Genomic DNA, 15,053 nt, shown 5'->3' on the forward strand with positions numbered 1-15,053 from the left:
ATGTGGAGTCACCCACTTTGATAGTGTGTGGCTGGTTTGTGAGCCAGTTGGCAATCGATCTTACAATGAATGGGTTTGCATTCAGTTTGCCAAGTTTATTGGTAATGCCTGAATGTGGCATTGTATTGAAAGCCTTTGCCAGATCAAGGTATGTTGTGTGCACAGATTTCCCTCATCAATGGCCTTGGTCATATTTTCAAAGAAGTATACCAAATTTAACAGGCAGGATCTGCCCTTCACGAAGCCAAATTGGGAAGGATCCAGGATTTGGAGATCACCTATGTCTTTATTTATGAAGTCCATAATGATATGTTCCGTGGCCCTACAGGCTTATAGGTCTGTAATTCCCCGGGTCTGTTACTAGGCCACCTTTGTGGAGGGAAATAACTGTTGCTGTTCTTCATTCTGCAGGACGAAAGCCTGTGGTTACTATGATTGAAAAGGGTACTTAGTGATGATGCTAGGTCATGTTTTAGCCTGTTCAGAAGATAGTCTGGGGCAGGGTTGTCATCTGGTTCAACAGAGGCTGTGTTTTTGCCTTTGAGGACCTGCTCTTCAGATATGTAGGGTTGGGGGGAGTTTGGGGGAAGGTTTGTTCTAAGTTAGGAGGGGATAATGGAATGAAATTTTCACCAGATCTATCTGCTAGCAGGTTTGCTGTCTCTGTGGGGTCAGTGTGTGTGATACCATTGGTCACTAGTTCTGCACATGCTTGGATCCTACCCTTTAGGTTATGTATGTAGCTGTAAAAGACCTTATGGTTATCCTTGCCTGTACTTGCTAAGTTTCTCTCAAAGAAGCCCTTAGAGGATTTATCAAGTTGTCTTATTTGCCTGGTGAGGCTGAGGAGTGTGCTTTTCCTTTGTTGGAGCCTTGCCTTTGTTTTCTTTTACAACAGTGGCACAGGAAAATAATTTTCTTGGGTGGCGAAAGCCAAGGTACCTTTGGCTAGGCTTATATAGACCCTAGGGCCAATAGCCTAGTACCTACCTATGAACAACTTTTTACATTTATTGTAAACTTTATTGATGTTGAATGTTCACCATGGCAGCTTGTTTTGCAAGTGATTGTACAGGGCTTTGGTGTAAGCTTCTGCATAGTTACCACTTCCAGCTTGGGCTTGGGCTTGCATTTATACCTTCACCTAAGATGGTATAGTTTGCCTTGGTGAAGTTTTTAGTCTGATTTTACTATTTGTGAGTTCTGGCGTTAGTGCTAGCTTGAAGGTGACTGATTTGTGGTCAGATTTTACTAATGTGGGTCCAACAGTTGCGGCAGTGCATTTGTTTGACATGTTGGTGAGGGCAAGATACAGAAAGTCTGTTCCCCTTGTCAGGGTATGGACGATTTGTTCCAGGGCATTTGAATTAACAAAGTAAAGAAACTTTTGCACTAGCAAGTTAGGGCTAGTGTAGGTTTCCCAGTTGATGGTGAGATAATTGAAATGCCCCATAACCAGTGTGTTCTATAAAATGTGGATTGTCTCCAGTTTGGTCAAGTAGGCTTTGTGGCTGACATGACCCATGGAGTGGGATCTATAACTGGCTATGACTTGAATGGGGGGTCTTACTCACTTTAATCTGGACCTGGACTAACTTCCTGGAGTTGTCCATTCTAACTAGACGGGAGGTGAATTTATCTCTAATATAGATTGAAACACCACCTCCTTTGATTTTCCCATGTTCATTTTGCAGTCTAACCATGTGGAAGGCATTGTAGCCTTGCAAGGCCGGGATGCTCTATGAGGCTTTGAACCAGGTTTCTGTGACTGCACAGACATGTACACCTTCTAGTGATAGAAGTAATTCCAGGGGGTGCAGTTTTTGGTTTAAGCTCTTAGTATTTAGCAGCATGACGATTATTTTGTTCTTACTGGTTAATTTCACATCAGTAATGTTGTTTTCAGGACCTTCCCTAAAAAAAGGCACTATGGGAGAGGCAAGGACCTTTGCTAGCAGCCAAAAGCCTAGAGGTGTCAGGTACAAACAGTCTCTGGCAAAGCAGCAAGGTTTGTCGACCATGACTTCCCAGGCTGACAGGAACTGGATCTTCTTTAGAATGAAACCAAAAACCGAGCCAGTTATTGAAATCGCTAATTTTTTTGTTTATACTGTGACATCATTTTATGTGAGTGTAGTATGCTGATCAAGGCTAGGGACATACCTGCCTGGGACACATACTCAGAGAGCTGAGCTATGTCTCTCTTCATATAGTCCAGTGAGGTATGTCTCAGGTCATTCACACCAACATGAACTATGACAGAGTCATAACAGTACTTGTTGCTGAGAGACTTGAGTGCATGCATAATCTGACGAATCCTGGCACCAGAGAGGCAGCTGATTATGATGTTCTCCTTGTCCAGCCTGGTGAGTGTGACATCCATGTGTCTCACTATTGAGTCCCCAATGACAAGAAAATTTGTTTTTTTGAGTGTTTCACCTTATTGACTTGGTAGGTGAGACACTGGTGTTGCTATGTGTCATGGGTGCTGTGGGGGCTGTGATAGTTGTAGAAGTCTTGAGTTGTGGAGGTCTCTAGTGTTTCAGTAAGTTTTTTGAGAGAATCTCCATGTGTGTGAATTTACATGTTTGATGCTTACTATGTGTATGAGTTGTGGTACTGTGAACATATGTATTGGTGGGTGAGTTGACAACCTTCTCCGTGTTACTGTTTTGAGTGAGAGAGAGCATGGATTCTAGATTCTTGGTGTGAATACATCTTTCTCACTCTGTACTAGAATGTGTTATTAGTAGAGGGTTGTCAGTGTACCTGAGGCAATTGCTACACTGCCTCAAGAGATCCAAGTCAACAAGGTTGACAGGAGAAACAAGGGTAGTCCAACTGTCCACAATGCTAGGTTGAAGACTGTTGTCACTAGGGGTGGCTATTCAGAATTGATCATGGAGAAGCTCAGTGGATGGATATTTCTGCTTGGGTTTTAGGGAAAATTTGTTGAATTTAACTGTCCGGCTTTGGCACACAACTCCGGGCAGTGTACATGCTACGTGACTCGCAAATAAGCAGAAACCTGCTCAAATGCAGTGCCTAAATACCAGAAGTTAAAAACTTGAAAAAAACATTTAAAAAGATTCAAAAGGACCAATGAGGAGGCTTATTCCAAGCCCTAGGCCAGCCTCCCTTTAGCAGACAGGTCCCAATCAACACAATTTTCTCACAAAGGTTCAGATAGGTCCCTTCCAATCCAAGATGGCCTGGAAAATCTGCTCAGAACAAACAAACCACTACAAACAATTCCAGAAGCAGCAAGCCTGTATCTGGACTATGCTACATCTACTAGCTACCCTAGTTTCAGTGGCTTGGATGATCCAGCACACATTACATTAAGAAGGACTACGCTGCTGGAGTATAAACTTATTATGCAGCAACCTTCAAGATCTCACTTAAGAAGTCATTGTTCTTGTCCAGTAAGGCCTCTGCTGTATGAGACTACCCAACAATGCTCTCCTGGGTGAGTAGCAGGTTGTGTTGCCTGGCCTGTCTCATCACTTGCAGGCCATTTTTATTTCTCACTGAGGGGATGCTGCACTTTTTAAACTTTTCCACCTGCAAAAACCAGTCTAATCCACCTTCAAAACCAGTCTAACAAGCATCTAGTTCAAAGACCTATGCATTCATTGTAAGATTAACAATACCTGCAGTCATGATAGTTTTCTTACACGATGTATTCTCCAAGTCAAATAGATTTTCTCTACACATCAAATAACATACTTATTTGAACACTTTCAAAGCCACTCTTACTGATCGGATGGATAACCACAAATATCCATACCTGCTATCAAAGTGAATCGTCTTTTGTCCAGAGGAGATTACTGTATGCTTATCCTCAAATGGATTACCACAAAGTCATACCTAGCATCCATGTGAATCCCCTTTTGTCTGGGAGACATACACTTATCCACTCATGGACAATGTGTATAAGGTTCTTGATGGCTCCTCAGCCATGTGTATAAACCTAAGCATCTATGAAGCTATAATTATTCATCTTCCATTATTCAGATGTGTGATTCTGAAGCCCCCCTTTAAAGGTCCTTAAAATGCCATGTCTTTATGACAGTCTATTTAAACCCAAATAGAAACACTCTTTTATTATTGCTTATCAAACCATTCTGAAGATTAACTACAGATTTTACTGGTATGCAAGAGGCCCCATACTGCACGTGCACCTGCTGGCGCAGCACTAAGTAGTACTCACACGGTTTCCAAGAAGTGGAAGGGGGTTAAGACACACCCCAGCAACAATATGATGTGGCACCAATGTCCTTAGTCTCAGATGTCGGTCAGGTTGAGCCCAGGGAAGCAAAGGTGGGTCCATTACATGCAGTGAGAGAAGAAAGGAGCTGGTGAAAGCTAATAGTCAGCTGTGAGGTGGGAAAGAAAAAAATGCTGGCATGTTTTTGTATTTTACGGATATGTTTTATGTCTTTCTGTGAGGAGATTTGGCCTAGAGACTTAAATATTTACAGAGTGCAGTCCCTTGTACTTGAGCAGTGTTATAATAAAATAGCTAGATCTGCAGTAAACTATAGCAATAGAACACACCACCACTACATAGCCCTCAGAGAGTTAAACTGATTAGAACTACCACATCAACTAGCTCTCTCAGCTAACTACAATACACAGACCACAAAACTACTCCCCCAGTAGAATGTTATGCTGTAGAGAAACATCACTAATCATTATAACCAAATTATCTAATACTTCATATGACTCTAGCATAGGTAAACTATGGAACCGCATCCTGATGCCACTGTCATCACTTCAGAATGTAAACCCTTTTAAAACACAAGTAAAACTTCAGCTATCTCATCAATGGCTCTGCTCCCATATATTTGCAGGATAAATGCCACTTTCATTTTCAGCTTACCATGTTGTCATACAGTTCTCTTCACTCAAAATCCTATTCCCCACAACAGGTTTTCAACGATGCCTGAATCGTTTTACTAGCAACTTTGAGACATATACATAGTTCATGCAACACTAAATGCTCCCCACCTCTGTACTTCTAATAGAATCCTTATGATAGCCATTTATAATTGTCTCTGAACCTGCTTAATATCCCACAGTTTAACTACAGTAATAATATTGTCTGCCCTACCAAATTCCCTTTCTCACTTCCATTTCTTCTAACTTCTTAGCACTAATCACAAGATCATTATCTGTTTGACAAACTCATTAATACATCTCTTCAAATGCTCAATGTTTGACATCTACTAAATGCATAAGTATTTTATACTGTATTACTTGTCTTTATATCATATGAATATAATATAATTAGCAAATGTACATGCAAATGTTAATGTATATTACTTAATGTCTATTCATGCAAATACTGAATATCTGTTTAAAAATGTTTGTAATATGTTGGAGCTGTTTTCCCCAGGACGTCACTGAAAAAGGGTTTTTTGACTAAAGCCAGTCAGACAAACTTGGTAAACAAAAAAAGTAAAATAAAGAAATATTGAAACAATAGAATAAAATAATTAAACGCTACACAGGATTTAAATCAATATATCATCCTATGTAGTTTATATCAAGCAAATGTTTTCCTAATGGCCTGATACTAAATGTCTATAGTTATAAGGGTGGAAGATATTCTGTCAAAGGTTTACCTACTGTACTTTCTCATCATGTTACTAGACAAAATACATTTATTCAGATCACTAAACACTACAGATTGTCTATTTTCTTGTGTGCTTCTCTGTAGGCTTTAAAGAAGTTGGCTGGTATGAGGGACTGCAAAAGAAATATATGGACTCTTTCCCCAGTGTGATTGTTCCTAACACGACCTGCCACATTCCTCGTGCAGATGCATTCCACATGTTCCGAGATCCCCTTACAGGTGACCTTCCATGGCCTGGTCTTATATTTGGACTTACAGTTTTGGCCACATGGAACTGGTGCACTGACCAGGTAATTATTTGTCTGCTATTTTTTTTGCTTGTTTTTTTTAAACAATAATGTCCTGAAGTAGAGCTATGGTAGGCTGCAAAATCATATCTAGCCAACTTTGTCCCACTCCTGAAAATTAGATATAGTTAATTGAAAGATAAATTTATTTTTTTCAGTGGGTTAGACCTGCTGTTCATGATCTGTTTTCAGGGAAAACCTGAGGTTTCTTACTTACTAGGGGTAGTGTGGTCAGGATAATGGGGAAACTACCTACTCTTTGTAATAACTGTCTTGGGATTTTTTACATCAGCCTAAGCTACAAGTAGCCCAGGTAGATGGTACCACAGTTTGGCATCTCATCCCAATGAGAGTTATATGATTCTTAAAAGGACTGTATACATAATAACTAACTCATCACCTCCAGAAGAGTATGGAAGAACTCTGTAATTTTAAGTTTCTGATTCCATACTGAAAGATTATAGATGCTATAATAAACCTTTTAGCTTATGAGGATGGACTGTTACTACAAATCTCAGTAATGCAGGTTTGGAAGGTATGAATATAATTCATGTAAGACAGTTAAACATATTATAAGTAATTTGCCATAAATTCTGCATCTTGTGAGGGTCACACTATGTGAGCCACCATGTTCCCTTAATATTACATATATTCTATCATTGACATTTTGCTTTGTAAATAATTTTTGTCATGCTGGCATTTAAGTACATTACTTGAAATATGTTTGCTTATATTTCCAGAATACTGGCGTGTTTAAATAATTTCTGATGATTTTTCCATGTATGGGTGCAAAATTAATTTCTTTGTTGATCTCCATGTCCCATGTCTGGGTTCTCTTTGTAGATGGGCTGTTTAGCAAAATAAACTGCTTTCCAAGTGAAGGGTGAGGACTTTGTTGATAAATATGAATTTCTATTCTTATAAGAGTTCCTTAAAGCTAATTCATTTATTTATTTATATTTGTTGACCAGGAGTGTCCGACTGGATGTAGGTCCATTTTCAGCGGAGGCCCGGGGAGAAAAGCTCCACAGTTAAAATAAACAGACAGTAGTTACATTGGATTACATAGCGATTAACAATTTATATAGCAATTACTTACAACATATTTACAGATGAAGAACGTAGTACATCAGCAGACAACTGGAATCTTTATCTGTGAAGTACATAAGAGACATTAACAAATGTTACAATAAGAAGTTCCTGCTGTATAATAAGTACTAGGCTTATGAGCATCTGAGCTTGCTATAATCAAGGTAGTTAGTGGAGTGGAAAAAGGGCATAGCCAGCATGTTTTTAGGTGTGCTTTTTAGTAAAGTTTTGAAGTGGGTGCATGATGGTATGGAGGTAATTGTGGGTGGGAGGGAGTTCCATAATTTGGCTATGGTGCAAGAGAATAGTGCTTCACCAGCAGAGTTACTGGCTTTAGTGATCTGCAAGTGATTTTTGTTGCTGGATCTTAGTGGTCTGGTGGTGCGACAGGGTTGGAGTAGATTCTGGAGGGATAGGACATTTAGTGGATGGTTTACTAGTTTGTGGGTGAGTGTGAGTTGATACCATTGAAGGAGGTGAGGGAGTTCAAGCCAGCCCAGTTCAGCAAGTGAGAGACAGGGGTGACTATGATAGGATGCCCCTGTGGCGAATTTGGCGATTTTGTTGTAGCAGGCCTCTAGCTTGTTTAGATCGCATTGCCTTAGGTTGGTATATATTGGAGAGGCATAAAGTAGGGTAAACTAATCTTACAAAATCAATGAAAGCTCCTGGACAGTGAAGTTAATTAGGCCGCAGATATGTTTGAATATCACAGATTTAAAAAAGTGTCAGATAATGGTCTGTTGTGAAGGTCAGGTCTAAGAAGCTGCTGTTAGGATGAGGGAACAGCATGCTTACCTGAGTTTTGCGGTCCTTAAACCAAGATTCAGTGTTTGGTTATGAGATACTGACAATATAAAATTTATTGAGGATAACTTTTAACAGTGTTTTCTATTTACGTGTGTGTGCTTATCTGGGTGGTTTTGTGTGTGTGTGTGTGTGTGTGTGTGTGTGTGTGTGTGTGTGTGTGTGTGTGTGTGTGTGTGTGTGTGTGTGTGTGTGTGTGGGTGTGTGAGGGTAAATAGATGATTACAATTAGGAAGAGTGAATACTCACTTGATCAAATGCTCATGTGAATGAATGTTCTTCCTAATGGAGTTTCTGACAACAGTCTTTTAAATAAGATTGCAACAATGGGGTAATTTGCCATTCCACTAGCGTTCTGTGATCACAGAGTTAATATATATCATTAGCAAGGGTGTGGGGGTCAAAGTATGGTGAAAGTAATAATTGTTCTTGTTTTGATGCATTCTTTCCTATGACCATTCACTCTAAAGTAATTACTGTTCAGAGGTTCACTCATACGAGTGTTTGCTGTTTCATGAGACACTCATATACATACATTATTTTCTCTGACTTACAAAGCAAAAAAGTTCTTGTCCACTTCTGAATACTGAGTAAAATGATACTGTTATATTTGTTACTAGTTGTATTCCAGTTGTTGCAACCTCTTTTTTATATTTTCTGCTTCTATTAGTTTTCTCCCATCTTTGTCTTTTTTAATGCAGTTTTTTACACATAGATGTTTCCATTAGTATCACCTATCAACTTGAAGGAATCTCTTGTCATTACAAGTCTGTTACCTTTTTCCATTTCTTTGAATAAGTTGCCCATGATTCAGAAACATGCCTGTTTGTGAGTGGTAAGGCTGCAGCAAAATATCCTTCTTGGCACAGTCATGGAAACAAGCGATTCAGAAACACATTTGCCACAATGATGAAAGGCCTGCTTATCAGCTAATTTGCATGTCATTGAATTGTACGGTGATTACAGCAAGTGCTAAGAAAGCCCTTTGCTTCTTCCCTTGTACTACTCAATGTTAGTGGCTGATGCTTTCATTAACACAGGCACTCACTCACTCAGACCTTCAGAAGTCACTGCCCTTTACAGTTAGTCAATAATGTCAGATGTTAGAGTTTCATACTTCTTCATTTTCATGTGCAACTTCTTGCTGCAAAAAAAAAAAAATCATTCTATTAACTTTTACAGTAATTTCTGTAATATTTAAAATGTTCCCTAGTGGCTAGTGTCCCCTTACCCCATGTTTCATCCACTGCCCATTAGTCAAGGGGGAGTTGCTAAGTATGGCAGCCCTTCACCATCATACACACACACACACACACACACACACACACACACACACACACACACACACACACACACACACACACACACACAGGTTTTGCTTGAACTCTCACAAATATCGTTTTTTTCATTCTTGGGAACTTTCTGAAAAAGATGATCCTAAGATGTCCTTTTTGAGACAACGGTATAGGTCAGTTGAATTGCAAGGGGTTGAGTGCTCGAGCATAGTGCAAGGAGAGGGCATCCCATAAAACAGGAAATTTCACATAACCCAGGATTTAATAAAATCCATGTAGGTACCATGTACAGCCTACAGAGAATGTATCTGTGTACACGGCCACAGCCCCCCCCCCCCTGCAGTGCGCCATGCATATTAATAATGGCACGCTGCTGAGGGAGAGCATAGGAACAGTGATATTAAATCGGTGTAGGGAGAAGTGCAGAGGCTACCATTAGTTGTGAATGCGTACAGGGTGAGTCCCTCTGTACTGCTCCCTGCTACTGTTGAAATGCTGTGAATTGGTTCAAATATGTAATCATTTATTTACATTTTTTTTTCCGTTTTTGTATGTTTGTGTGGCACAGCAAGGAGTTCAGCAATGTCAAGCTGTGCTCACATATAGCTGACACCTGACAGACATCTAAAAATAGAATCTGGGTGTCATTAATTATCATAATTACGTATTTTCTTATTTTTTTTTTAATTACTGTTTGCACTGTGCAGAGTGCCGTAGAGCCAAGCAGTGCTTATACATACATATCCAATAGTTGCTAGACATCTATAAATAGAACCCGGATGTAATTAATTATGTATGTATGGGTCTATTTAACCTCATTTGCACAGCACTCCACAGTGCTTAGCATCTCTAACAGGTAGCCCAGTAGCATATGTGAAGGTATACTGGGTTTTATAATATCCAAGTAGCTAAATGGGTAGAGATACAGCCTAATGCTTTGTAGGTCCTGGGTTCAAATCCATAACAGTGATAAGATGTCTGTAATTTAATTTATATATGTGTATATGTTTAATTTAAAAAACAAATCTGCGAAATATGGCACTGCTGCACTGTGCTGAACACTGCTTAATCATGCTAAAGGCTACTTTTGTTTGTGCGGTGCTATATGGCACTGTTTTGAATGTTGCTCAATGAAGTGTAAGGGTAGGAAAACTGCCTATATTAGGAGCAGTAGGCAAGAATTCCACAGCAGTCTTTGGAGTCTGATCAATTGGTGATATGGCAGGTGGTGTTGGTGAAGGTGCATGCTTTCGGGTGCAGAGATGGGGTGTTCAGAAGTCCATGGTCTTTGTTGGGCTCCTAGTAAAAAATCATGAACCCAGGCTGCTGCAGGGTGGTTTCCAGGAATCAGAGTGTAAGGCAGAGGCCTGGGACCGGTTGGCCAGGGAACTCACCAGTGTTACTGGTATCCCCCGCACAGGTGAGCAGTATTGTCACCATTGTGGCAACCTGAAGAGGCAAAAGAGGGGAGCCTTGGACACCTGCCTCCAAGAAGCCAGTGCTGGGAATGCCCCACAAATATGTAAGCATGTTTTCCACTGTTTTACCAATATGCAAGCTGAATGTCTACAAAACTGGTATGCATAATGGTATGCTTCTCTCCCAACAGCTGTAGCTGAGAGGGCTCGCACTGTCGAGTCCCATGCCAGGCACCTGGCCAGGTTGCACCATGAGTGTGGTATATATGGATTTATTATGTTAACTGTCCTGTAATAAACAAGAAATAGTAAAGCATTTACTACAATAAAGTATGCACAATAAATGGGCAACTAGAACTGTGGTGCAATAAATAGGAAATTAGAGCTGTAGTGCAATAAATAAACAATAACAACTATATTGCAATAAAAATAAACTATACCAATAAACAGTAAGCAAAATGGTGTATAGCAGGATTGTGTTGTCATAATCATTGCAGTAGAGCTATTTACATTGCTTGTCTATGTTAAGGTTGCTGCAATCAAGTGTAACACTATAATAGCAGTAGAATGCAAAACTAATGGCCTGCAAACTGTATTGTTTAACTCATAGTATGATCCAAAGCTGTCTTTAGGCCAGTATTGGTCTCTATGGACAGATATTGTGTGGATTTCACAGACATTTATCAGCAATACCAATAAAGTGTTAAGCAGCATTGCTGATTCCTATGGAAATCTGTTTTAATAAATGCAGTATGGCTGTCTTCCATGCATGTGTGTTCTACTGTCACTGCAGTGAAGTATAGTACTGTAATAGTTCTAAAATTCAAAACAAATTCAATCACATAATGCTCTCTTTTCTCCCATTCCAGAAAGAAAAGGTATATGGGTGAGGTAGCTCACATTATGAACAGTTATGACTGTAACACCAATAAGGTGTTAAGCAGCATTGTTGATTCCTAAAGAAATCTGTTTCAATAAATGCAGTACAGCTGTATGCCATGCATGTGTGTTCTACTGTCACTGCAGTCAAGTATAACACTGTAATAGTTCTCGAATGCAAAATGAATTCAGTCACATAATGCTGTCTTTTTTTCTCACTCCAGGAAGAAATGGTATATGGTTGAGGTAGCCCATGTTATGAGCAGAAATGATTGTGCTAACATTTCACAGACACTTATCAGCAATACCAATTAAGTGTTAAGCAGCATTGTTGATTCCTAAATACGTCAGTCTATATATTCCCAGAATGCCTGTATTCCTTGCATGTCTGTACTAAGCTGCTGTAGTCAATGTTTTTTTGCAGATGTCCCCTGCAGTCACAGCTATTGAGTTCTAATTCCATGCCTGCAAACTAAGGCATGACAGATCTCTAGTTATGTACTGTACACAAACATGCCTCATGTTTTCGCATAATGTAATTAAAATTGGCTAATCTGCCTGTCACAGGATTACCAGAAAAATGATTACCTGGAATGCAATGTATTACCAAATCCACTTACAGAACACCTTGGCAGTTATAGAAGTCCACATTATGTGAAAGTGTTCTGTGTAGTTGTGCACCTGCATTTGTTATTGCTCAGCCCATGCAGACCCATGCTAACAGCTTGAGAGGTATGTATATGCTATATCAGCTATAGAAGAATTGTAGTCACTGTATTCAAAACTGACACCACATGCCTGTAGAGTATTTATTATCAGTGTTTTCAGGGATATAGTCTGCACTGTCAGTAATGGATTATTTCTCTCTCTCTCTCTCTCTCTCCACCACTTATATTCATTTATTTATTATTGTCATTTATTTCTATGATTTAATATTAACAAATTTTGTTAAACTAACTACATTTTTGCAAAATGTGATGTATTATTATGTGTTATTATGATTAAATGTTAACATATATTTTTTAAACTAACTGTTTTGTTGGCCTTATGGTTTACTTCTTACTGGCATGCTGAGAACATACTGACTATTATGTTATTTACTGTTGTGTTACCCATAATATACATTAATATGTATTTGTATTAATTAAAATGAAGTTCCATTCTGTTAATACCAACAATGGTTTGGTTATTACTAACCTTAACTTATTGCTATACCTCATTTACCACAGCACGTCAAGGTAGGCTGGTTCTGGTTGAATCACCTACCTTGCCTCAACCGGGCATGGCACCAGGTCCAGCACATTTGGGAACCAGACCGGTGGTGCCCCCTCTGCTGCCCCTGCACTACCTGTGGCAAAGGGTAGTACCACCCCATGGGATGGGGCCCAGCCCTCCTCTGGGAGTGGTGGTAGAGGGGGTATTGTCACCTGGGATGAGCTGCCAATCTTGGTGTTCAGGATAGTCTACCGTGAGTTTGACTGCCACCTGCACCAGATTGGGTCTATATTAAATTCTCGAAAGCCGACAGTGTTGAATCTGACATTGTCAACATGAGAATAGCAAAATTGTAGAACATTGGACAAGTAAACATAAATCTCCGTAAGGGGAGATTTCCATTTACTTCAATGTAGTGCGGTCTTGGAGTTGGTATATTTAAGTAACAGATGGTGTGGGGGTGCAGGGAGGCTTGCCCCCCTGCCTACACCATTTAGTTTTTATTTTGTTGTTTTTATTTTTTTTTTCTGAAGATTCAATGTTTTAACAGTTCGATCACTAAATGTCGACCTTTAGTGATTTGAACTGTTAAATATTCAATGTTCTAATATAGACCCCACCAGATTGAAGGCATGCTGGCCGACTTAGTGCGAAAGCTTCACCCCAATGCCCAGCCTCCAGCACTGCACCCCAGAGGCAGTGAAGAAAGAATGTCAACAGTCCCATGGGTGGTAATATGAGTCACTCTACTAACATCTGGAGGCACATGGGACATAGATTCCACAACACACTCCCTATCAAATGTATTCACCCCCTCATGTGTCGCACACCACCCCTGTCTGCTGTCTTGTCCTTCTATAAATGCATCCTCACCTACCCAACTTACCTCCCCCACACATACCTACTGTATGTCACTTCCCCAACATTCCACTCTTACCTAAAAAAAATGGGCACCTGTCCCCCCAAAAATATCATCCCATAAATAGCTCTCCATTTCACTGGACACACATAATTTGGTCCAATTGGCTTGACAACACAGTTATGTTGTCCTCACCCCTCTGTCTGAGGTTGAGAGTTCAAAGTCATGTACAAATTCTGTCAAAGTACACAGTTGTTGCTGTACAAGAAATGGATAGTTATGGTTCTTTCCTACACCCTTCCTGCACATCCCTACCTGTCTCTCACTATGTTTTCCCCCTGCTTGCACACCATTTCACCACTTTCCTATCTCCCCATTTTTCTTTTCTTTACATTTTTTAGTGCGTTGCATCATGCAGCTTTGCTAAACTCAGCTAAATAGAGATATATTGACTATATGTGTCTTTAAACTTGTAATACACACTTACAAAATAAACACCTGTCCTATATTTTGGACCCAAGACCATCGCACCTGCAGACCACTGCATTAATCTGGCATGCCACACAACTCTTAATTAAAACAGGTAGTTTAAAGAAAACATAGTAATTGCCAGTTACAGTCATTAAGCATGATTCAATGGAGCTGCACTCCATGCCATGAAAACTTGATTAAAAAGTAATGCAAAAAATGGGAGTATACCTTGGACTCTGGGGCAATAGTGCACCACTAGAAAACCAAAGACATAACAATGGATGCAAGTGAGGCCTGTTATAGCAGGTAAATGTGCCCTTCTGAAGCAACATGTATAAAGACACCTGCTAAGGCATTAATGGCAAAATACATGTACAGCTGGGACCCTGGTGCACACATACATCCATATAAAGCCATACACATACTGACGGATGTAGAAAATGTATGTCACAGCCTGTATGTCTGTACATATATCTTGCAAATACAGCTGCTGTAGCAGTGACTCAGTAACTCAGACTTTTAATTGCCTTGCAAACAGTACATTTTGCCACGCACAATCCTGAGTTCAAATCCAGTGGTGTGTAGAAATGAATGTATAGTATTGTGAAGGCAGCAATTAATCACTGAGTCATGCAGTCTTTATCCACACAATGCATTTCAAATGACATGTGTGCTTTTCACTGATGGAAGTCACAGGCTTGCCAGTAGGAGCACACTTCACATATCCCTATAGCAAAACTATAAATGTAAAGTGTCATGTCATGCATTAATATGTATTCTCAAAGAATGTCAATGCAGGTACTGCAAATGAGGGCCACTAATATCAGAGTTTACCACACAATCCTTCCTAAGTCACTGTGCAGATTTTCACATCTGCATAGCTAACATACACATTGGAAGTCCCTGCTTGTAACATGGCCTGCCCTCATACATGCTGCAGATTACTACCAGACTGTAGGCGCAGAGGTCAGACCTGCAAGAAAAGTTCCAATAGCTATGCAGGATAAAGACAAAGCCCAGTTGAATAAAATGGTGCAGCAAGGTGTGATTTGTCCAGTCACAGAACCAACTGAATGGGTGTCATCCATGGTA

The 15,053-nt window shown here is 39.9% G+C and overlaps 1 protein-coding gene across 1 annotated transcript in view; it reads left to right on the plus strand.

The window, feature by feature from the left end:
* SLC5A9 (solute carrier family 5 member 9) overlaps window positions 1-15,053 on the plus strand; it is a 919,403-nt gene that overhangs the window by 614,201 nt on the left and 290,149 nt on the right. Inside the window, exon 6 of the mRNA XM_044085977.1 lies at window positions 5,726-5,931. Coding sequence (XP_043941912.1) covers window positions 5,726-5,931 — 206 coding nt within the window. The remainder of the gene's footprint in view (window positions 1-5,725; window positions 5,932-15,053) is intronic.

This window comes from Protopterus annectens, chromosome 10.part0 (genome assembly GCF_019279795.1).
Source record: "Protopterus annectens isolate FY-2018-M chromosome 10.part0, PAN1.0, whole genome shotgun sequence".
NCBI lineage: Eukaryota > Metazoa > Chordata > Ceratodontiformes > Protopteridae > Protopterus > Protopterus annectens.